Consider the following 25,769-nt stretch of genomic DNA (forward strand, 5'->3'; position numbering starts at 1 on the left):
AAAGTGGCCTATAACCTCTAAAGCGGAGGGGCATGACTTTAGAAAAAATGATCTATCTATGCAGGTAGTTCTAATGGCCTTATAGATAGTTGACTCAAACTTAATCCTAAGTTCATCTGTGGGAAACCTAGGGTCTGTGCTAGCATTGGAGGGTCCAGCACCAGTGTTTGTTCGTTTCCTACTGTATATATAAGAAAATATTCTAAAATTCTAATAACATTTTAGGAGGGAAAGAAATTTTACCGAGGAGCCATCGACAAATAAAGATATGACGACCTCGGTTGAATCGCAACAGCGTCTTCGCCGCTAGAAAATTTTAGTTAAAATACTTTCGCGCGGAGGTTCAGAGTGAACCTTAGCAAAAGAGAAAAGTTGGTGGTGCAAAGGTTGGGGGCGCCTGCTGCCCCTTATTTATAGGGGATTCCGGGCGCCCGGAACCCTTCCGAGTGCCCGGGTTTTAAATAGGTTTGAAGTTTGAAGTTTTAAGTCTGAAAACAATTTTGAAATTAATTTTTAAATTAAAATTAAAATTTTGAAATTAATTTTTTTAAGTTAAAATTAAAATTTTGAAATTAATTTTTAAGTTAAAATTTTGAAATTAATTTTTGAGTTAAAATTAAAATTTTGAAATTAATTTTTAAGTTAAAATTAAAATTTTGAAATTAATTTTTAAGTTAAAATTAAAATTTTGAAATTAATTTTAAGTTAAAGTTAAAATTTTGAAATTAATTTTAAGTTAAAGTTAAAATTTTGAAATTAATTTTTAAGTTAAAATTAAAATTTTGAAATTAATTTTTAAGTTAAAATTTTGAAATTAATTTTTAAGTTAAAATTAAAATTTTGAAATTAATTTTTAAGTTAAAATTAAAATTTTGAAATTAATTTTAAGTTAAAATTAAAATTTTGAAATTAATTTTTAAGTTAAAATTTTGAAATTAATTTTTTAAGTTAAAATTAAAATTTTGAAATTAATTTTAAGTTAAAGTTAAAATTTTGAAATTAATTTTAAGTTAAAGTTAAAATTTTGAAATTAATTTTTAAGTTAAAATTAAAATTTTGAAATTAATTTTTAAGTTAAAATTTTGAAATTAATTTTTGAGTTAAAATTAAAATTTTGAAATTAATTTTTAAGTTAAAATTAAAATTTTGAAATTAATTTTGAAGCATTATTCATCTCACCCGATCTATATTATCAATCAGGGAATCCTATGATTTTGTGAGATGAAATTAGATTTTTAATTATGGAGTTTTGGTTTAACGTGTGTTAGATTCAGATTTAGTTTTGGTTTCCACAAATAGGCATTTTTCGGATAAATTTCTAAGCTTGGTGAGTCACATGGACATCATTAGAAGTAACCAACCTTTCGAAGTTTTCCGAATAGTCCTATCCACGGAACTTAGTACTAAATCTTGGTCTAACTGGTTAGCTTCGGTCAGTTCCACTTGGCCAAATGCACCAGATCGAAGCCATATCTTTCTAGACATGCGATGCCCAAGCTTCCCTAACGTACTATCATCCAAAAACTTCACCAGTACCATGAGTCAAGTTAAACTTGGTCTCTCTTTAACTAATCCTAATTACCCTGCCGGGTTAGTTTGTTTTGGGTTACCCTGTCGGGTAGGTTAGTTTTGGAGGTGCCAGCTATTCTGGAGCCTCCCCCTGAATTATTGGCCATTAATTTAGATTTTGGGTTTGTGTCGATTCTTTTTATAGTTATAATCAACTTGGTGATAATCTAAATTTTGTTGAGTTTTGAATTTTGATTTTAATTTAGATTTATATTTTCGTTTTTGATCTGATTTATTCAAGTTTATATAATGTATTTTATCTTTAGGTATATAGAGTTGATTAAGTCCTACTTGCGTGGTTAAGCACGCTTTCGGGACCCAAGCTTGTTTAGTTGCTTTGTGTTGGGTTAATAATGATTTAAAGGTTTTGTTTGAGTTTGACTTATATCAAAGTCCGGTTTCATTATAGCATGCCTTTTGGTTATTTAGAATTAAATCTAAATTTTTAGATCTTGTTGTGAATTTTTCCAACAATTCTTTTAACTTATTAATTTCATTTTTTAATGATAAATTCTCTTCCTCAAGTGTTCGATCTTGAGTTGGATTCGAATTTTTTAATTGTTCCTTGAGGTTTTGATTTTCCTCAAGAAGCGATTTATTTTTATTTTCCAATTTAACTAATTTTTTATTTAAACACGAGATAATTCTAAAGAATTTACGATTTAAGTTTAGGTATACCTCTTCGGAACCTTCTAGTGCGGACTCGTGGCTCGATTCGGGTTCGGACCCGCCTTCCGATTCCTCTGATTCGCCTTCGTTTCGACCGTGAGCCATCAACGCGAGGTGACTTTGGTGCTTTGCCTTTCTCCCTCCGATTCTCCGAGGAGGAATCATCCCATGTTGCTTTGAGGGCTTTCTTCTTTGTTGACTTTGGTTTGTCAAGTTTCAATCTTGGGCATTCGTTCTTGTAGTGCCCTTGTTACATCCGAAACATGTGACATTTCTTGAGTCAGCTGGCGAACTGATCTGCTGAAGTTCTTCTTTTTCCCGGTGAACATTTTCCTTACCAGTTCACGGTGTTCTTCGTCTTCGAGTCTTGATCGGAATCTTCTTCGATTCGGCTTGTTCTTCTTTTCTTTAGAGGAACTCGCAAATAAAGCTACACCTTTCTCGAATGGCGTTAGTTTGCTCATGAAGTTCCAATTCACAAAAGAGTTCATCCAATTTTAATTTAGATAAATTTTTTGAAATTTTGTAGGCATCTACGATTGATGCCCACAAATTGTTTCGCGGAAAAGCATTTAACGCGTACCTGATTAAGTCTCGGTTCTCCATTTGGTGGCCTATCGCGTGGAGACCGTTGAGGATATCTTTGACCCTCGCGTGGAGCTGACTTGCCGTTTCTCCTTCCTGCATTTTTATATTAAAAATTTTATTTAACAGCAAATCTCTTTTTGTTACCTTCGCGTCGCTTGTTCCTTCGTGCAGCTCGATCAGTTTATCCCAAAGCTCCTTAGCGTTTTGATGCGGTCCGACCCGGTTCAGTTCTTCTCGTGTTAGTCCGCAGTGTAGAGTATTGATGGCTTTGTTTTCAATTGATGCCTTTTTCTTTATATCATTTGTCCATTCTTCAGGGTCTACTATGTTCCCGGAGTTGTCTACTGGAATTTTGTAAGCCTTTGTGACGCTCATCCATTGGTCGTAGTCTGTCTTCATGTAGACCTCCATTCTTCTCTTCCAGTACGAAAAGTCATCCCCGTTGAATAGGGGAGGACGTACTGTGTTGAAGCCTTCTTGTTGAGACATCTTATCCTGCACACACTAAATTAACTGGAAAAAAGAAATCCCAAGACTTCGTCTTGGATTAGCAGTGCGGGAGAAATAGAAACTCTAAGTTGGTGTTGTACCAATTTAGATTTTAAATGCAACGAGAAAAAAACTTCCAAAAAGATAATAATATCAGTTTGGAATTGTTAAAAAAAATGATTTCACCGTCTGATTGGTGGTTGCACCAAATCGAGGCGTACCTGCTCCGATACCACTTGTAAGACCGTTGAATTCGATAGAGGGGGTGAATATCGATTCGAAAATCTCGAGTTAAAACGCAAGGAAAAGTAAAGAGGTAAAGAAATGAACACGTTGATTTTTACTGCTCGAGCCTGTGACGACTCCTACTCGAAGGCTCGTACTCCTTGAGTACTTTCGTTGGACAATTCACTAGCAATTCGGATAATTACAATTTACGTAAAAATATTGCTAATGAAAAGAAAGAAAACAAAGCTAACCGACAAACAATGAATTAAAAAGAGAGCCGGAGTGAGTCGTCGGAGCTTTGTGAACGTCGTTGGAGCGTAGAGCAGCAGAGTGATTGGACTCAGAGTTCTCAGAGGACTGATGTATTGAAGCTCCTGCCTGGGGCTTCTTTTATATGCTGCTCCGGGCGCCTGGATCCCTTCCGGGCGCCTGGAATGTGACGTAACACTCCCAACCAGCATGCTCCAAGTGTCAACGCCGTCCTGGGGATAAAACTTGCCTCCGGGCGCCCGGATCCCCTCCGGGCGCCCGGACCCCTCTTCTCCAGAAAGTCCTTCTCCTGCAAGAAAAGGTTAGTCCGAGGCAAATGTACCCTGCAGCAAAGATTGTTAGCACAGTTTTATAGATAAGCAAAGTATGACTTAGATTCCGTCTTTCCGAGACCGGAATCTAGTCACGATCTCGACTTAGACATCCGAAATGGATCTAAGCCGGATCGACGCCTAATGTCCCCTTCCCGGGAACGCGTCCTCACAGTCACTCCCCTCCAGTGACTTACCTCACTTACCTGCCAGACGTCCGGTCAGCCCGTCGACCCGTCTGGACTTCTCGCCAAGCGTCCGGTCAGCCCGTCGACCCGCTTGGACTTCTCGCCAGCTATCCGGTCAGCCCGTCGACCTAGCTGGACTTCTTGCCAAGCGTCCGGTCAGCCCGTCGACCCGCTTGGACTTCTCGCCAGCTATCCGTTCAGCCCGTCGACCTAGTTGGACTTTTCCTGCACACTTGATCAAAGTGTCAGACAACAACACAACTAACTTAACCTATTTGTCATTCATCAAAACCTGGGTTAGACCGTTAGTGCTACCCGCACCAACAATTACCTTGCCGTCTTGCATCAGCACTGCTCCTAGTCCCAACTTAGAGACATCACTATAAATATCAAAGTTGTCTGTGTTCTCGGGTAGAGCTAGAATAGGTGCACTGGTCAATCTTCTTTTTAACTCGCTGAAGCTGTTCTCGCAGTCCTCTGTCCACTGATATTTCCTGTTTTTCCTGGTGAGAGCTGTCAGTGGGGAGGCTATCCTGGAGAAGTCCTCTACGAATTTTCTGTAATAACCTGCTAATCCCAAAAAGCTTCTGATCTCGCTAGCGTTCTTGGGTCTTTTCCAATTACTCACAGCTTCTATCTTACTGGGGTCTACCATAATACCATCCTTTGAGATGATGTGACCCAAGAAGGACACCTGATCTAATCAAAATTCACATTTTGTGAACTTGGCATACAACTGGTTCTGCTGAAGGGTCTGCAGTACTATTTTCAGGTGCTCTGTGTGTTCTTCCTGAGTTCCTGAATAGATAAGAATGTCATCGATGAATACGATAACGAACTTATCTAAGTATTTTCTGAATACTCTGTTCATGAGGTCCATGAAAGTAGCCGGGGCATTTGTCACACCAAAGGGCATGACTACGAACTCATAATGTCCGTATCTGGTCCTAAATGCTGTCTTGGATATATCCCCTTCTTTAACTTTCACCTGATGATATCCTGATCTGATGTATATCTTAGAGAACACTGCTGCTCCCTTTAGCCGATCGAACAGGTCATCTATTCTGGGAAGAGGATACCTGTTCTTAATCGTGACTTGGTTCAGTGCCCGGTAATCTATACACAGGCGTATGCTCCCGTCCTTCTTCTTCACGAACAATACAGGCGCTCCCCATGGTGAGTGACTAGGGCGTATGAAGCTCCTGTAGTTGCTCATGAAGTTCCTTCGATTCTGCTGGAGCCATGCGGTAAGGCGCATTGGATTTGTACCGGAATGAGTTCTATCTCAAATTCAATCTCCCGTCTGTGCTAAGCCGGTAACTCTTCGTGGAAGACAACAGAAAGCATACGACTGACCTCGCTAGTTATCGGTCCTCGCCCGACCGGTAATCGACTACGGTGCTAAAATCCTGACATCCCGAATCCATTAATCTCTGTGCCTTCAGAGAGAAATTTCTTGGCTTTCGTTCTCCGACGAACTCGAATCGCTTCGCCTGTGTGGAATACAACTTTCGCCACGACACTCGATGGAGGCACCGTATATCCGATCAAGAAGTCCATTCCAAGGATGACATCATAGTAAGTCATATTTAGCACTATCGGATCACAAAAAGTTCTCTGTCTGCTATAATGACCGGCACTGCTCTGAGCCAGTGCGTGGATGCCATAATTTCTCCCGAAGGTAACGTCGTCGACTACTGAGTACCTCGAGGTATCGCTAACTTTTTGCAAATGCCCCGGATATATAAGAATGGGTTGCCCAAGATCGAATAAGACAGTTGTACTTTGTTGTAAAATACTAATCTAACTCGAATAACCGCCGAGGCATTTGCTACGCCCTCTCCGGGTCGAATAGATCTCGCATTGGTCGAACTGGAGGGGCTTCTAGTCCGCCGCTGATGTGGGGACCATCTAAAGCGCCCCGCATGATGCAACCGCCGCTTGGCTTCGCATCGATCGGCCGCGTAGAGGAAAGTCGGCCTTGTTTGGGCATCGCTGGCCATGTGGCCTTCTTGTCCACACTCAAAGCATCCTCGTGTGCCCTTGCGATAAACTCCTGGGTGAAATTTTCCACAAGTAGCACATTTGGGATAACTAGGCTGTTTACTGGCTGGTCCTCCCTTTGGGTAACTCCCTGGTTTGCGCTTGTTGCTGGAGTTCCCTTTCCAGTTAGAGCTGTGGCCCTGTTGTTTCTGAGTACCTAAGCCTCCTTGCCCTTTAGGCTCTGAGAGGACTTGCTTCTGCTGCTTGATATTATTCTGGTAGTGCTTTGCCGACTAGTTCTTCTGGTTTTGCGGCCCGAACGCCCGCCAGCCACGTTCATTGCTATTTCCGGCCTCAGCATCTTGAGCATCAACCGGACTCGTTCTTTTTCTGTGCTGACTAGTTCAGGGCATAGAAGAGCCAATCTATTGAATTTCTTCACGGCTTCCTCAACTGATAGGTTGCCCTGACGAAACTCAGTGAACTCGTCGTAGTGGCGGTTTGTAACCCGCATGTGAAAGAACTCCTCGAAGAATTCTTTCTCGAAGTCAACCCATGTCATCTGATTTACTGGGCGCTTCGCTCTAATTCTCTCCCACCACATGCGTGCATCTCCCGTCAGACAGAAAGAGGCGCACTTCACCTTCTCATGCTCTGGCCAGTCCAGAAGCTCCACCGTGCTTTCCAGTGTTTGGAACCAAGCTTGAGCATCCCATGGTTCGCTGGTGCCTGAGAAATTCTCGGGCTTGACTCTCTGCCACTGGATCAGATAGGCTTCTCTCTTTGCCTCTGCTGCTGGGGCTACTGGTGGAACCTTTAAGACTACTCGCGTTGCTAAGTTTGGTTCCGGGGTGACTGTGGGAGTATTCTGCTGATTAGCCTTTAAGGTGGCTATCTCCTGTTGCTGTTCAGCTAGCTGCTACTGTAATTGAGCCACTAATGCTGTAAGGTCTGGGGGAGGCACTAAACTGCCTGCCTCATGCTGGGGCTCAGTAGCTGGTGCCCTTCTAGCTGGGAGTCCCCGTGCCATTCTAGAGACATAGAGGACATACATAACTAATACAATCTTAATAGAGTAACTACTGTTATCATATTAACTACTATCATAAACAAGCATGCTTTAGTTATATCTGAACATGGAAACAAGAAACATAGAGAAAGTGAGAGACGTTCTTACTTGGAAGCTGCAGGTTCAATGCTGATGTGTGTGTAGGAAGTATGGGAAACTGCTCTGATACCACTCTGTAACAACCCACCTTCTACGGACTAGGCTGTGAGGCCGATCGCTACATTAATATGTGCTAACTATTCCAAGACCATCATCAAATCTAGGTGCGGAAGCTGTACTAACTAAAATTTTGCTAAACTATTATCATTTCTTGGTTCTACATGTACTAAGGGGTGTAATCTAAACTATTCATGACATATATTACATCCCCCAATGGTCAAGGAACTTAACTAAGAGTTTCTTGCTGACATCAGGCCACCCAATCGATCCACGGATCGATTGGAATGGCCGGATCGATCCGTGGATCGATCCAGGTGGCTACTGTATGTGGGGCTTAGGTTGGATCGATCCAGCACACTACTGTGCTCGGGCAATATTCTGGATCGATCGGCGGATCGATCCAGACTGGCTAATCGATCCAGTGATCGATCCTAGAGCCTTCTGTTCGCGACAGAATTTGCTGGATCGATCGGTTGATCGATCCAGAGGCCTACTGTTCGCAGTACGAACTTCTCAATCGATCGGCTGATCGATTGAGAAGCCTCCAATCGATCAGCCGATCGATTGGGGTTTCTGATTTCGTACCAGAAGTCTGATTTCAGCACTATTTCGTGCCTCAATCACATATACAAGTTCAAAAATGGTTAGGAAACATTCTAACATCATGTAACTAATGTTCGAAGCATGATAGAGTGCATGATTCACTAGTTTATGGCATTTAACATACTAAGGTGCGGAATAATAAAATTGCTAAAACAAATTCTAATGTTCAAAACAAAACTCGCTGAAATTCTCTAAGATCTTTGTCCCAAGTTCCATCCACACACATCCTCATCGTTGCATTGACCTCCAGCTTCCGCTAGTCCATCGTTCCTTTACCTTTATCTGCAGTATAAGGAAAGAGTATCTGTAAGCTTTCGCTTAGTAAGAAACCATCTACCTCACAAAAACATGCATACGATGCGAATTATATTTTTAAGACATGTTATTTGAAATACATTCTGAATATGCTAAGCATGGCATGACATACAACACATAGAAGCAAAACTGATCATGGCAATAAAGCTACTTATAAACTATCATGTTGTATCAACAGAAAACTAAACTGATACCATGGTTGAGCTAAGCTAATACTAATCCGATGCTAAAGCTGTACTGAATTCACATAACTATTTTGTGATGTTTGAAAAAACTATATTCATAATAGATTAAAATAGTAATCAAGCTGCTGTTTGGGCCAGGCAACTGTACTTTGCTGTGCGCGCATCCCTAACTAAACCCGGGTTTGCAAGTCCCGAATTTAGTAGGGTTACTAGGTTAGCTGAACCTAGGGACGACTATGGGAGTCCAACCCAATAGATATCTAATCCAGTACAGTGCCACTGAGAAAGTAAAATACTGAACATAAGCTAATAAATTCTTGTCTTGCTTTTACTAGGTTGTCTAAACCCAGAACTAGGTTATCTAAACCTAGAGGCGACTGTGGGAGCCCACCCATTGGACATTTGGTCCTGTAAAAGCTGGAGCAAGACTCAATAAGCTATGAAATGCTTCTATTGCATTTATCTAAGCCACTAAAATGCATAAGTTGCATTTTTCTGTGCTAAACTATTTAAATCGAACACTTGGTATGCGCTAATTCGCATCCTTTGAGTCGGTAGTCTACATATTACTAAACTAATACATAAAATTCACACGAGAGCTACTTATACTGCAGGTGAGGGGTTTCTTACCTCCTGCTCGAAGTTTCTTACGATTCTAATCGCTAGATTTCCGGTAGGGACGATCTTCTCGACGATTCTCTTGCGTCCACACGTTCTTCTCGCGGAGAGAAACGTCCTCGTGCCAGAGTCGTTGCCGGAAGGTGTCCTTGAAGCCCTAGGAAAGGAACCCTAGGTTTGTTCTTGTGGTTGGCGCCGAGAGAAGGAGGCGTGGCTAGGGTGAGGAGAAGAAGTTGCCGATTAAAAATTCTATCTCCCCACTTATTAATTCCTATTTATATTAAGGAATTAATTCGCCCAACTCCAACATAAATATAATTGATTCCCTTTCCTTTCAGCACGGCCCTGCTGGGTTCACTTGGTTACTAGAGTCCGCTATAAGTCGTAGGACCCATAGGTCTTGGGTTCAATTCCCGCGTAGGCTATTTTTGTTTTCTATTTATTTTTGCTACTTCCGCTACTCTAAAAATTCTGTAAAATATCCTAAAATTCCAGAAAAATCATAGAATACTGCTAAAATAATTTTGAAAATTTTTGGGCGTTACATAAATTATAAATCCTAAAACTTTAAAATTCTAAATCATAACACTATTATATCAAAATATTTTTTTTATCAAATTAGTTAAAATTATTTAAACTTTATCTAAATCACTTTAAATATATCAAAATAATTATAAAATAGTTGTAATAACTACTTATTATCTTCTGCAATCATATAGTAGCTACTTAACTTAAGTACAATATTATATTAGGTATTCCATATGGTAACAATTATAGAGTAGCTTCTATATATTATAATATCTATTGGTAGCTGATAGCTGATAGCTGATAGCTGATAGCTGATATAATAACATTGGAATAAGAGGTATTCTTGAAATATAATATTTGATGGACATCCATTTGATTTTTTTTTCTTTTGAAAGAGACCTATTTTTTTATGATTTACATAATTTGGGACATTTTTTTTTGTCATAAATTATATTTAAAATAAAATATTTATATTCATAGGATTATGTTGATTTCAATTTCAACTGGCCATAGCATAGTTTTCTGGTCAAGCTACTTCTCTTATATATCACGAAACACAAGATAATGTAGTATTTTTATGTGAATATATAATAGAACTGCATAATTTTTCCTATTACATTAGTGAGGCATATCTAATATTGTTATCTTTAGTTATGACTTATGCATACGATAGCTATCTATGTATGGTAGGGACCGAGGACATCATGACATTGTAATACTAATTGTTGCCAACTTTCACTAAATAAGTAGATCTCAAATGATGTCAATATCAAATATGCATTTATGAAACTCTTTACAAAAAGGACTTCATGGAGCTCATTATTCAGTATAAAATCACATGCCAGTGTAGAATGTTGACACACCAAGGACTATTTGTCAGTGGTCCATGCTACGGAAGAAAAGGATCTTGAGTTGCAAAAAAAAAAAATTGTTAACCTAATAGAATTGTAGAAAAATGATGTAAAAAAAAAACAAGTAGCCTAAACACTATATCTTTATAGGAGGGGTCTCTCAGTCAAGTCCTAACGAGCTTCTATTTGCACAAAGTGATCTAGTAAGGCCTAAACCCAAAAACCCTAAACACACCAATTGCACGCTCCTTAATTAGGATGTATTAGCATGGTGTTAGTCCAAAAAGAATTATGACATGACTCGACTCCAACTCCAAATATGGCCCAAGCAAGACAAATCCATGAATGTACTTGCCCACGGGCTGGATCTCAGCTAGTTACACATTGACCCGAGTTTAAATCTACCCACGGGTTGGCCAGTTAGGTCCTATCCACTTAGATTATAACATATTGACATCCATGTTTGTTAGTTAATTATTTAATAATTAATCAATAGTTTTTTTTATATAAAAAGTAAAAAAATATTTTCAACTCTATAACAATTTGTTTATATTAGTTTGATTTAAAAGTTAGAGAAAATGAGTAAAAATAATTTTGACCGTTAGACCAATAGTTCATTGGGGAGGAGAGGGGAGGATTTTTTTTTTAATGATTCATATTATTTGATCATTTTTATCAACAATTATGATTTAGTGGCTATTATTCTCTAAATTTTATAAATAAAGAGTTAATATCATCATTTCCACATCATATTCTCTGTTTCCATCTTTCAATTCTAAAATCTCAATCGCTTTTGACTTTAATTATCTAATTATAATGAAAGAAGGAAATTCATCCTCTCAATTTCATAGGGGTAAGGAAATACAAATGAAGATCACAATATTCAATTTACCAATGATAAGCCCAAGCAAATTTTGACATCTGAGATATAAGGAAGTACTAATGACAATACTTCTAAGGTTCAGGATACTTCTTTAAAATTATTGGTGATACGTAGACAACTTAAATACGTACGAAACTATTTTTTTTAAAAAAAATTTGTATCAAATTTTAATTATTTAAAAAATAATAATAATCTTGAATCATAGCGAACTGTAACCGTAATCGTCTTGGACAGTTAAGATTAATGATTGACCTATCAAAAATCGTCGAACTACGGTTCTAAACTTAGTCGGGTCTACTAGGCTACGAGTCTAAATTGTAATTGGCTTGGGCTTTTGCCGGGCTGGTTAAGGTTCAGGGGCTATTAACTTGTCGAACCGGTTTAACGCTAGTCTAACATTTTTTTATAGATTTTTTCTTTATAATTTTTATAGATGTTAAAAGAATTTGTCCATCAATTACTATGGTTGAGTCTCCAAAATGAATACCAAATTTTCTAACTGAATAGACTATAACTATTAATGTTTTATATGTTAATTAATAATATTCATTTGTTATATTGTTATTTTTAATAATTAGAGAAAAGGAAGAAGTGTTTATTCATTTGTTATTTGTTAGATAATTTACAATTCGTAAATGATATTATGTGTGAGTTATTAATAACTAATTAATAATTTTGTTTACTATATGATTATCCTTGAGTGGTAAACGATTTTATGAATTTTATAAAAAAATCAATATAATAATTTTAAACTGTAGAAAATTACGATGAACCATGAACAATAAGATGAACAAAACCATGAATCAAAATCATCTTATATGGTCAAAATTAAGGGCCGACTTATCAAAAATCATCAAACTATCAATTTTGAATCATCAGTTTCGAATCGTCAAACCATCTGTTTCGAATGTCAGTCGAATTGGCAATTCAAAATATCATCGAAACGTCGATTTCAAACCGTCGAACTGTTAATTCCGAATTGTCGAACGGTTAGTACTGAACCGTCAAACCATTGAACCATCAACTTCAAACTATCGAATCATTAGTTTTGAATCAATTCAATTGAATTGTCAATTTTAAATCGTTAGTTTCGAACCGTCAAACTATCTTTTGAAGAATCGTATCGTTAGTTTTGAACCAATCAAATTAAACAGACAATTTTAAACTGTTGATTACGAACTGTGATCGGGTCTATCCCCAAGTGCCAAAAGCCTGGGGCAGGTGTGTAAATTCAGTGTGCGTCCGCTGCAAATCTTGATGCTGTTGATCTCGCTGCGTCTCTTTGAAACTTTGTTATTGTACGTCTGCCTCAGTGCATCTGATGCATGGAGTACCGAAGCTAGGCTGTTCATTCACCTACTACCCCTACCACCACCAGTCTTCAATACGCTCCCTCACTTGGCTGAGGCATTTGGTCTTACCAGACTGGTCAAAGGCTTCCGCTCTTCTACAGTTCGGAAAACGATCGCCACATGGCCTTAAATTTCCTTCCTCACTTTTCTTATTTTCTTCTTCCCCTCCTTTTCTTCTTCTGGTTCTTCTTCTTCTTCCTCCTCCGGACTGATATGTGGGATATATATCTACTTCTGTCTGACACCGCACGAGGTGCTTTTTGATTTTGGGCGAAGGTGTTCGCAGTCGCTTGATGCATTATTTGGGTGAGTGATTGGGATGCATCCCTTTTTTTTTTTTTTCCGATGTGCAGAGGCGGAAGTTGAAGTGGAGAATGGAGATATGATGCAGTTGCAGAAAAGCTCATCATGCCATTTTTAAACTGGGAAAGTTTGTGACATCGGGTTTCTGGTTCAACGCATGGGAGGAGGAGTTGATTGTGGGGTTTCATAAATATTGGTGGGGGAAGAAAGGCTGAGTTTTGTATGCGTTTAGGTGGCTGGCGGAGGGAAGGGAGATTGATTTGGATGGAGGCGGGGGCGATGGAGTCGGCGGGAGGGGAAGGGGCGGTGGGGGCAGAGGACCCGACGGCGCGGGCGGCGAGGAAGCGGTACGAGCGGCTGCTGGCGGTGCGGAGCAAAGCGACAAAAGGGAAAGGGGCGTGGTATTGGGTCCACCTGGAGCCCATCCTGGTCACGGCCGCCGGGGCGGCGTACCCCTCGGCCGCGAAGCTCCGGTGCACGCTCTGCGCGTCCTTGTTCTCCGCCTCGAACCCTTCGCGCACCGCCTCCGAGCACCTTAAGCGCCGCGCGTGTCCCCACTTCTCCTCCCCCTCTTCCGCGTCCGCCGCCCCTGACCACGCTGCTTCCCTTGCGGCCCCTGTCGATCCCGTCCCTATTTCATCCCTCCCCCCCGCCTCCCCCCGTCTTCGTCGCCACCGCCCCCTCACCCGGCGGTGCAACGCAACCCGACCGCTACACCAGCCCAGGCCGCGGCTGTTGCTCTCCGGCGGGAAGGAGGACCTCGTCGCGCTGGAGAGGCTGGAGGAAAGCGTCAAGAGGCTTAAGAGCCCGATTGCATCCCTCGCAGCCCTCCCCAAGCCCCAGGCGGACTCTGCTCTAGCCCTGCTTTCCGACTGGCTCTTCGATTCGGCCGGTGCAGTCTCCCCCTCAGCACTTGATCATCCAAAGTTCCAATCTTTTCTCAACCAGGTCGGGCTTTCCTCGATCTCCTCCCGCCAGCTCGTTTTCTCTCCCCTCGAAGCTCGATACCACGAGGTCCTGTCGGAATCTGAGGCCAGAATCCGCGATGCCGCCTTCTTCCAGCTTGCCTCTGACGGCTGGAAATCGTCGGCAACGTCGTCGGAGAATACATTGGTGACCTTCACCGTGAACCTCCCCAATGGGACCACATTGTTCCACCGTACGCTGCTCATCAACGGGGGAGCCACTTCTGACTACGCCGAGGAGCTCCTTTGGGACGCTGTCTCCAAAATTAGTAGCGATCGCTCCGACCGATGCGCTGGCATCGTCGCCAACCGCTTCGGCACCAAGGCCCTTCGCAACCTCGAGGGCCGTGGCCAAAGGATGGTGAACCTCTCCTGCCAACTCCAAGCATTCAATAGCCTGCTCGTAGACTTCACGCGGTATCTTCCAACCTTTGCTCGAGCGTCGGCCAATTGCTCGAAGCTTGGCCATTTCTTCAACACCCAGTCTCGAGTTCGAAGAATCTTCCACAAGTATCAGCACGAAGAACACGGTCACACGCGCCTCCTTCGAAGCTGCTCGTCCGCCACCGGTAGCAGCAACAAACGCACCGACTTCCCAACCTACTTCGCCGTGTTGGAGGACGTCATGGACTTTGCGCGCCCAATCCAAATGGCCGTCCTCCACGAGGACTACAAGATCTACTGCGCCGAGGAGCCAATTGCCAAAGACATGGCGGAACTGATTCAGGACGGCAGATTTTGGACCGAGCTGGAGGCGGTTCGTTCGCTGGTCATCCTGGTACAATCCATAACTCAAGAAATCGTGACAGAGCGACCATTGATCGGGCAATGCTTACCTCTGTGGGACGAGCTGCGGTCCAAGGTCAGAGAATGGCGCGCTAAGTTCAACTTCGACGGTTCTCTGGTCGAGAACTTAATCGAGAAAAGGTTCCAGAAGAACTACTGCGCGGCTTGGTCCGCCGCGTTCGTGTTGGATCCCCTGTTTCTAGTGAAGAATACGAGCGGCAAGTACCTCCCGCAGTTCAACCGCCTGTCGCCGGAGCAGGAAAAGGACGTGGACCAGCTCATCAAGCGGCTGGTGTCGCCGGAGGACGTCCACATTGTGCTGATGGAGCTAATGAAGTGGAGGTCGGAAGGGTTGGATCCGCTCTACGCGCAGGCTGTGCAGGTGAAGAACCACGACCCATCGACAGGGAAGACGAGGATCGCCAACCCGCAGAGCCGCCTCCTCGTCTGGGAAACCTGCCTCAACGAGTTCAAATGCCTGCAGCAAGTAGCCATGCGGCTCATCTTCCTGCACGCCACTTCCGGCGGCCTCAAACGCAACTCCGCTTTGATGCAGTGGATGCGCACGCACGCGCAGTCCCCGGCTGCACAAAAGATCGCTTTTCTCACGGCGCAGTCCATGATCGGAAGGAGAGCCTTCTCCAGCGAGGAGGAAAAGGATGCAGCGCTCCTCAACATGGCCGACGACGGCGACGACGTGGTCAGTGAGTTCGTGGAGGACCCATCATCGGCGTAATGACACGGATCTCCCTCGAATTTTTAACTCTCCTCTTGATCGCTAGCAACTGAGTATAGATTAGGATCGTAGGAATTTTGATTCTTTGTTTGGATTCTCTGAGCCTTGATTGACACCTGCTCGATATTTTGTTTGGAGGTGGGACTAGCAGCACAACATTTCGAATATTAAATATTTATTCATCACCATTGTTATCGTCGGAAGCTGATGGAATCCAGGCAACCTCTAAGTTTGTCAAATAGAGATATGTTTATAATAGAAGGATGGTACGGTGAATATGGTGGAATCCTAAGTTGGGCTAAAGTCTAGAAGGCCGTGTTGGTACTATATGGTTTGATCCGGCGGCAAGAATGAGGGACTCATAGATGGGGTCCCGTCCGAGCGGAACCAGAGATTACCCAGCCAAAGGTTTGAGTTTCCGACGCTAAAGCAGGAGAACCGAAGCCGAGTGGCCGAGCGAAGGTGTCCGCTCGGCCGAGGATAGAATGGCCGAGCGGAGGTGTCCGCTCGGCCGGAATCGTGGCGAGGGAACAGTGGTTAGTCGAGCGGCCTATTCGCTCGGCTCGGGATATGGTATGTCAGCAAATGCATGATGATTAGACTGTACGCAAGATGGTACTATTAAAGGCCTCACCATCACATCATGGAAAGGTTGATACAGTAGCAGTATGGTCTTATGGATGCCCTTCTGACAGACCCACACCTAGGCATGGTCGAAAACATGTGATTGTATCAACAGTATGGTCTTATGGATGCCCTTCTGACAGGCCCACACCTAGGCATGGTCGAAAGCAGGTGATTGCTTCGATTGGTGTGCCCAGACTCCTTCGAGAGGTCTATATAAGGCTTCCACTTCTTCAACCGGAGGTACGCAAGTCTACATTTTCTAAGCCACTTTCTTATTCCTTCGCCTAACTTGAGCGTCGGAGGGCCGTCGCCGGGACACCCCCCCGGCTCGGTTTTGTTGCAGGATCGCCGGAGCATCGTGCGGTTAGTCGGAGACCCACATCAGCAGCAGGGGAGCGCCACGTTCCCAGCGTCCGTTGGTTCAGCATTCGGACAGGATCAATTTAGCGCCGTCTGTGGGAACGCTCCTGCATTCGAACGGGAACAATGGACGAGGCTGGACGACAACACAAGGTGACGCTTTCCACGGAGGAACGCGACGCTCTGGTCGAAATTAGGGCCGCCAAGCTTGTGGAGCAAAAACAGAAAGCAATAGCCGAGCGGCCGGAGCAACAAGCAACGTCTGCGTCTGGTGGCCGAGCGGAAGCACCGCAGGCCACCGTTGCATTTCATCGGGCTCTATTCCGCACCCAAGCCGCATCACCATAGAGATAGGGGATCTTCTTGATGAAATGCCTAGACGAGATGATAGAAAGGGGAAAGCCCCCGAGCGGACGCATCACCCGAGAGGATTAATTGCCTTTGAGGCTATTCTGACCTCTGCCGAAGCACTACGTGCCCCGACGATCGGCGAGTATAATGGGACAACCGACCCATGATCATCTGGTAAGTTTGATAACACAACTACACTCCATCAATACACGGATGGAGTAAAATGCCGAGTTTTTCTTACCACTCTCTGGATCGGCTCAACGGTGGTTTGAGGTCACGGACGGATCTATCACCGCCTTCAAAGATTTCAACGCCTTCCTCCACCACTTTGCAATCGGCGATATCAAAAGACCAAATAGTCCTGCTCGCCATCAAGCAAGAAGCCCGTGAATCGCCCAGCTTACATCCGTGATTCAACAAAGTGGCGATGGATATTCCAACGGCCCATCGGAGACCATGATGAATGCCTTCACACAAGGCCTAGTGGATGGGGACTTCTTCCTCGCTCATCCGAAAGCCGCCCGAGATTATGATCACATGCTACACCGGCCAACGAATACATCAACGTGGAAGAAGCGCAAAAAAAGGAAACTCCAACCAGCGGGCACCTACTCATGCCGAGCGGAAATAAAGACGCCGCTCATCACCGCCCGAGGACCGAGGGGTCAAGCAATCCGATCCTCACGCCGATCACACGCAAGAGGCAGGCTCGCCCAAGCCAAAGAAGAGATGGACCCGATGTTTTGCTCCTTCCACCGGACAGATACGCACAACACAAGGATTATCAGTCTTCCTTCGTGGCTCATCCCGGAATGCGGACGACGGTCGCCCTCGACCGACAAAGACAGAGAACACATGAAGCCGATCGGACGCGAGCTGATAGCAACAGACTCCCGATCGGCGCCGTTCTCCAAGCGGGAGAATCGCCAGGCGTCCAGAGAACGGTCCCGACCGTCCGCCGGAAGAGGAAAATAGAAGCAATACTTCCCGAGGCGAGATCAACGTTATTCTTGGTGGGCCGACCGAGGAGACCAACCGAGCTAGAAAGCGAGCGTTCGGCAACCCGATTCATGCATACCGGCCAAGAGAACGGACCGAAATCGCCGACTGTGGGACATGGAAGGAGTCGAGTACCCCACGATGCTTACTCATCAAAGCGGTAATAGCCAATTACACTATTCACCGCGTATTTGTTGACACAGGAGCTCGGTCAACATCATATTCAAGAAGGCGCTCAATCACTGCAAATTGATCGAGCCGAGTCTGCCCATGACGACCCCGCCTACGTTTACTGAACGAAGTTCAACTTTATTGACATTATTCTACCTTGGAGAAGAGTCGAGGACAAGGACAATAAACTTCGTGGTGGTCGACTCTCCTCGTCCTATAACGTAATTTTGGGACGACCGGCGCAATTCCGGCGGTCGCCTCAACCTTCCATCGAAGATCAAGTTCCCGTGGAGGACAAAGTGGGAGAAGTACGGGAGATCGGCGGGGCTATATAGAGATGATCCGAGCGGAAGCTTGTTCCACTCGGAAGGCGCCGGATCGAGGTAAACGCCATCATCGAAAAGCCACCCTCTTTAATTTATGAAAAAAGAGGAAGTGCAGATTCACCCCACCCGACGGAGGCCACAACCTTTATTGCGTCCGATCCGGAGAACAAAGAAGAGTTGATCCAATGCCTCCAAAGGAATCATGATGTCTTCGTCGGTCGACACACGAGCCGGAATTTCGCCTAGCATAGCGCGAAGACGAGTTACATGTCCGACGGACGCCTACCAAGGGCGGAGAAAAGGGATTTCGGTCTGCGGCGAGCGTAATGCCATCATCCCAAGTAGAGAAACTTCGAGGCCGCCATATACGCAAGGTGCAGTCCCGAATGTGGTGGCTAACGAGTATTAGTCTCAAGCCGTGCAAGTGAAAAGTCTCGATCGACTTTCGGGACTTAAACAAAGCATGCCCAAAGATTTTTATCCCCGCCCGGATAGATCACCTGGTGGACTCTACGGCCTACTGCGAATTAATATGTATGCTCGACGCCATCGGATATCATCAGTGCCGCCGGAAGATCAAGAAAAGTAAGCTGAACGGCGTGGCCCGACATATTGCTATAATGTGATGCCGTTCGGATTGAAAAATGCGGGGCCACCTATCAACGCTTGATGAACAAAGTGTTCGAGGAGAGAGCGGAATCTGGAAATCTATGTGGACGACATTCTTATCAAATCCGTCCGAGCGGCCGATCTCTTCAAGGACATGGAAGAAACCTTCCGAACGCTACGCAAATATGGAGTCAAGCTAAATCCCCAGAAGTGCCTGTTCGGAGCAAAATGAGGGCGTTTCTTGGGGTACATAGTGACCGAGAGGGGAATCGAAGCAAATCCCAGCAAGGTGAAAGCTCTACAAGACATGCCGCCTCCAAGAAATACAAGGGAAGTGCAGCGGTTGACCGGTCGGATAACTGCTTTGTCCAGATTCATCTCCAAAACCGCCGACCGGAGCCTACCATTCTTCAAGATCCTGCGCAAGGCTACTAAGTTCCAGTGGGATGAAGAATGCGACCGAGCGTTCGGAGAATTGAAGACATATCTTAATTCTCTGCCTGTACTTGCCAAGCCGATCGGGGGTGAGTCACTTTATATTTATCTGTCTTCAATAGAGCATGCTGTAGGCTCAGCACTTGTGAGGGCGAGCGGCGAAGAGCAGCCGGTGTATTTTCTGAGCCACATTTTAAAAGATGCTGAATCTCGTTACACCGGGCTCGAGAAGTTGGCCTTTGCTCTGATTCTAGCCGCTCGGCGCCTCCGACCATATTTCTTGGCTCATACCATCATTGTCCGGACGAACAGTCCACTGGGAAGAGTACTGTTAAATCCAGAAGCGTCCGGACGGCTCATCAAATGGACTACAGAGTTGAGCGAATTCGATATTCAATACCAACCCCGTTCGGCAATCAAGGCACAATCCTTGGCAGATTTTATCACCGAAGTGCAAAGGCCAGAGCCAGAAGCCATGTGGAAGATATTTGTGGACGGATCGTCCACTCGGCTCGGAAGCGGGATTGGAATATTATTGCTCTCCCCTGAAGAAGAGAAGATGCACTTATCCGTCCGGCTGGATTATAGGGCTACAAACAATGAAGCAGAGTATGAAGCCCTCATAGCCGGCTTGCAGGCAGCACGGCATGTGGGAGCCGGTCGGGTGACACTTTATTCGGATTCACAGTTGGCCGCTCAGCAACTTTCTGGCACCTTTGAAATCAACAGCGCTCGGCTCAAACTCTACGCTGAGGCCTTTGAAAAACTCAAGGCTAATTTCCGAGAGGTTCTTATTCAGAAGATTCCCCGAATGGAGAACCAGGCAGCCGATGAGTTGGCCAAACTAGCAAGTTCTATAACGCCGGTCATTATCCCGAAGCCAATTGAACAAGTATCTTTGGTGGCACACGTTAACCGGATGGAAGGCCTCATGTTTCCGGACGACTGGAGGACACCCATCACGGAGTTTTTGCGCTCGGGCGCCACACCGGCCGATCGGGATGAAGCTCAGCTGCTCAGGAGGAGGGCCGGTCGGTTCACACTCATCGACGATCAGCTCTACAAGAAGGCTTTCTCTCGCCCACTGTTGAAATGCGTGAGCTCGGAAGACTCGGCTTACATCCTCCAAGAGGTACATCAAGGATCGTGCGGAGGACATCCTGGCGGACGATCACTAGCTAAGAAGATCCTGCTAGCTGGATACTTTTGGCCGACCTTACAAATAGACGCCGCTCGGACAGTATCTACGTGCCTTTCGTGCCAGAAGTATCACAACTTCTCCCACCGACCGACAGAGGAGATGAAGGCATCAACCGTTTCATGTCCGTTCGATCAATGGGGAATGGATATTGTGGGTCCATTTCCGATGGCGACCGGACAGAGGAAATTTTTGCTGGTGGCGGTCGATTATTTTTCCAAGTGGGTGGAGGCCGAGCCGCTAGCCAGGATCACCGAACAGATGGTCAAAAAATTCATCTGGCAACACATCATCTGTAGGTTCGGTATCCCTCGCCGATTGGTTTCCGACAATGGGCGGCAATTCACAGGGAAGATGCTAGAAGATTGGTGCAAAAGCTACGGCATCGAGCAACACTTCACGTCCGTGGCTTACCCCCAAAGCAACGGTCAAGCCGAAGTAGCCAATCGGGAAATTCTCCGTATTCTGCGCGCTCGGCTCGACCACTTAGGAGGAAGTTGGCCGGATGAAGTGCCGGGTGTTTTATGGGCCATCCGAACGACTCCTAAGGAAGGAACGGGCGTCACACCTTTTCATCTGGTGTACGGTGGCGAAGCGGTCATTCCGGTTGAAGTCGGCGTCGAGTCCGTCCGGGTCCAATGTTACGATGAAGGCAACGCCGAGCGGAGGAACATGGAGCTGGATTTGGTTGACGAGGAGCGAGCCAAGGCATCCGTTCGGCTGATGGCGTACCGGCAACGGATGAAGCAAAACTACAACCGGCGCGTCATTCCCAGATCATTCCAGGTCGGCGATCTTGTCTGGAAGAAAGTCAATCTTGTCTGGAAGAAAGTCAAGCCGGTCGGCGACGTCGGCAAGCTTGAAGCTCCGTGGGCAGGTCCCTTCAAAATCATCGAAAAGCTCCGCTCGGACGCGTATTATTTGGAGGATGAGGACGGTCGGCAGCTAGATAGGCCGTGGAGCGCGAACCACCTCCAGCCTTACCGGGCGGGGTGAAAGGTGTGTCAATATAAATCATCCTGTGTACTTTTTTCGACTGAATACTTGAAATGCAGAAATGAAAAATCAAGAGAACAAATATAAGCCATCGTCAACGAGGAACGAAGGCCCCGAGCCGTTCGACCGGAGGTAAATTGGTCGAGCCAAGCGCTCGAGGACCGAAGGCCCCGATCCGTTCGACCGGTGGTAAATTAGTCGAGCCAAACGCTCGAAGACCGACGAGCCCCGTCGTTAAAGATCGAGAGCCGCGCCGACCGGCTATAAATATCCGCGCCGTCGAGCTCCGACGTTAAAAATCGAGAGACGAGCCGGCGTCTATAAACCCTCCGAGCGGAAGACCGACGAGCCCCTTCGTTAAAGATCGAGAGCCGCGCCGACCGGCTATATATATCCTCGCCGTCGAGCTCCGACGTTAAAAATCGAGAGACGAGCCGGCGTCTATAAACCCTCCGAGCGGAAGACCGACGAGCCCCGTCGTTAAAGATCGAGAGCCGCGCCGACCGGCTATAAATATCCGCGCCGTCGAGCTCTGACGTTAAAAATCAAGAGACGAGCCGGCGTCTATAAACCCTCCGAGCGGAAGACCGACGAGCCCCGTCGTTAAAGATCGAGAGCCGCGCCGACCGGCTATAAATATCCGCGCCGTCGAGCCCCGACGTTAAAAATCGAGAGACGAGCCGCGTCTATAAACCCGCCGAGCGGAAGACGAGCCCGTCGTTAAAGATCGAGAGCCGCGCCGACCGGCTATAAATATCCGCGCCGTCGAGCTCTGACGTTAAAAATCAAGAGACGAGCCGGCGTCTATAAACCCTCCGAGCGGAAGACCGACGAGCCCCGTAGTTAAAGATCGAGAGCCGCGCCGACCGGCTATAAATATCCGCGCCGTCGAGCTCCGACGTTAAAAATCGAGAGACGAGCCGGCGTCTATAAACCCTCCGAGCGGAAGACCGACGAGCTCCGTCGTTAAAAATCGAGAGACTATCCGGCTTCTATAAACCCTCCGGCCGGGAAACCGGGAGACGAGCCGGCGTCTATAAAAATCGAGCGGAAAATCGACGAGCACCATCGTTAAAAATCGAGAGTCGGTCCGGCGACTATAAATACCCCGGGCGGACGAACGAATATCAGAGAATAACAAACCGCGGAAACCACAAGTATTAAAACATTTAGGCCCGCTCGGGCGTTGGTCCTTCGATACTTGGCGTTTGTTGACTTCACACAGGCTAGATACGTGCAGAGCGAGTAGACCCTCCCGTGAGGACTTTGTTTAATGGGTTAAGCTGATCGGCCGCGTGACGGAGAACACTTAGAGCATGACTGACTCTAAGCATAAACGTTAAGCAAACAGAAGAATATTATGGATAATGATCAGGAAGACGCAAGCAAAGACATAATTGCATTAAAGGGAAAGCATGCCGGACGGCAAGTACAAAAAGTTGCGCCGGGCGTAAGAAACGCAAAAACAAGATAGAGACGAGGAACACTCTTCACTCGGGGTCTTCGAAGTTGAAGAAACCGTCCGGAATGTCGTCTGTCATGGCCGCCAGATCGGAGGCGGGAATGTGCATTCCCGCAGGAAGGTGGCCACCCTTCTTCAAGTAGGCCATAGTGACCTTAACAGCCTCGGCAAAGGTTGAAGAGACGCTGCCGCCAAATTTCGTGCCAAACCTCTCCGAGCGGAGGTAATCTTGATGTGCAGCAGCCAGACGACTCGGCTCCTCTTCCTTGTACTTTCTGAGCGCCGCCCGGGAGGCAATTAGTGAATCTTGGAGAACTTTCTGGTCCACCTCCGCTTTAGTGCGTTCAGCTGAGCGCCCATCCCGTTCGGCAGTTAGTTGGGCTTCCAGCTCCTTAGATCGCTGATCTAGGGCTCGGACTTCAACTTTCATCTTGTCCAGATCAGCGATCGCTCGCTTCTTCCGGCTACTGGTGCGCTTCACGTCTTCGTCGTGCTTCTTCACCAAGCCTTCAAGTCGAGCCACCTCTGTAGCTAGGTCGGCGGCCTTCTTCTGTTCGGCCTCGCGGGCTTGTTTCTCCCGCTCGGCCGATGGACCTCCCGAGACTTGGAGTTTTTCCATGAGACCCTCCAGCTCGGCCAGCCGATGGCTAGTGGCAATTTGCTCAGCCCAATGCTGTAAGGGAAATAATAAAATCAGGAACCGAACGAGTGGCATGGCACAGGGAAGAAAATGAACCTACAGTGGCTCACGATGTGGTTATCGCCGAGTGCTTAGGCCATGAGGGCCACCCAATCAAGGCGCCTCGAAAAGTTTGGCGGCGGACCCGTCCAAGGTTATTTCATGAACGGGCTTGATGGCGATCGACACAATAAATATTCCTCTCGATGGGAATCGAAGGGTAGTCTTGATGGTCGGGTGGCCGGACGATTCCTCACCGCGATCGCCTGCCCGAGGACTCCCTATGGTTGAAGTTTCGCCCAACCGTCGTAAGCGACGACGAGTCCGTGGAGGAGAGCCAGAGGGTGCGGTGGGCGAGGCCAAGGGGTCTGATCTGCACGGCGGCGATCTGGAAGCGATCTCGATCGGCCTGTGGTTCGCCCTCCGGGTCGGCGGAAGGTGGAGTCTCTTCGACGCTTCACGAACTTCGATGGTGAATCCCTACTGGGACTCCTCTCCGAGCAGAGGAATAGGATCCGCCTCAACCTCCGCTGAAGCGGATGGTATTCTGTTTTAGGAGCGGACTGCGCCCCCCCTCCCGGGGATAAGACCCCGCTCGGCGAGTTCTTTTTGGTAGCCGCCTCAATTTCCGTCCTTCAATTTCGATGATCGGTAGCCTTAGAGCGCCATGACTTCACTGCAGTGGAAGAAATTAAAATCGCTTAGACAAAAAGGCGAAGGGAGTAAAGTCCTTACCCATGCGGTAGGGGAGATTGGCCCGAAGGGAGATAATCCAAAATGTACAACACCCCTTGAGAAGCAATCGTCGATTTTGTACACTGACCGGACAAGCAATTTGCCGCACAAAGGTAGGCGGATTGCTTCGAATTTGCCGAGTTCCACTGGCTCGCAATGGTCCGCCATTTGTCGAATGCACGGAAGTCGATATAGAAGAAGAACTCCCTCCAATGCTTGTTGGAGGGCATGTTCTCAAAAATTTGAAGCCTATTCTACTTTGGAAAATAAAAGTACCCAACTCGGATTGTTTGGGGTAGAAGAAGTAGTGGAATATTTTGGGGTCAAGTGGGATACTGTGCAGCCTAAAGAGGACGACCACCCTGCTCAGTAGCCTAAAGGAATTCGGCACAAGTTGGCCGAGCGTGATGCGGAAATAATTACAAACTTCCAAAATAAATGGATGGATAGGAAATCTAAGGCCGCCCTGGAATTGGTCCAGAAAAAAATAAATAGTACCGATCGACGGGTTATGAGGCCGGTCGGTCGGGCCGGCTACAACTATTTCATGGTCGTTCGGGGTCCCGTAGGTCCTAACAACGCGCCGGGCGCGCTCCTCATCGAACCTACTCTCCATACTCATATACCACGGACCGTGAACCTCGGTAGCGGGTGCAGAAGTGCTCGCCATGACTAAAGAAGGGAAGGAAGCCTAGCAATACTCGGAAACAAGGGGACGAGAGAAGAGAAGAAGCTTACTGAGGGAAGATCAAAGGAAAGAATCCCCAGGAACTCGAAAACCGCCGGAAAGCAAGCACTGGGAGTCGCCGGAGTAAGCTAGCAGCAGGCAGCTTCGACAGAGGACGCGCGATGAAACAGAGAGTGCGGCGTGAAGGCCAGAACGAGGGCTTTATACAAACGAGACCGCTCAGCCTCGTCCGTCGGATGCAGGGCACAAGAGACGAGGTCGTCATCTAGCCGTTCATTTCAAAACAAAGGGCGTCCCATCGTACGGAGCGTCACCGCCACTAGAGACGAGCCACGTGGCGCTCTGTCACCGAGCGCAATTAATGCGCCCATACCGCGCATGCTTCGGCTTAATGAAAAAGACTTGCGCGATTTTCAAGAGGATTTAGACAAGCAAACATCCACGTTGGGCGCCAAGGCATACAAAGCGAAGAGCCGAGCGGCTAA

General features: G+C 46.2%; 1 protein-coding gene across 1 annotated transcript; it reads left to right on the forward strand.

Moving 5' to 3' along the window:
• The first annotated feature begins 13,440 nt into the window (after window positions 1-13,440).
• Window positions 13,441-15,648, forward strand: LOC122033984. The gene has a single exon (XM_042593123.1). The coding sequence runs from the start codon at window positions 13,441-13,443 to the stop codon at window positions 15,646-15,648; it is 2,208 nt and encodes a 735-aa protein (XP_042449057.1).
• Window positions 15,649-25,769: the final 10,121 nt, after the last annotated feature.

This window comes from Zingiber officinale, chromosome 11B (assembly GCF_018446385.1).
Source record: "Zingiber officinale cultivar Zhangliang chromosome 11B, Zo_v1.1, whole genome shotgun sequence".
Taxonomy (NCBI): Eukaryota; Viridiplantae; Streptophyta; class Magnoliopsida; order Zingiberales; family Zingiberaceae; genus Zingiber; species Zingiber officinale.

Excerpts from the sequence above, each read along its gene's own strand:
- LOC122033984 (XM_042593123.1), top strand. The coding sequence starts at position 13,441 with ATGGAGTCGGCGGGAGGGGAAGGGGCGGTGGGGGCAGAGGACCCGACG.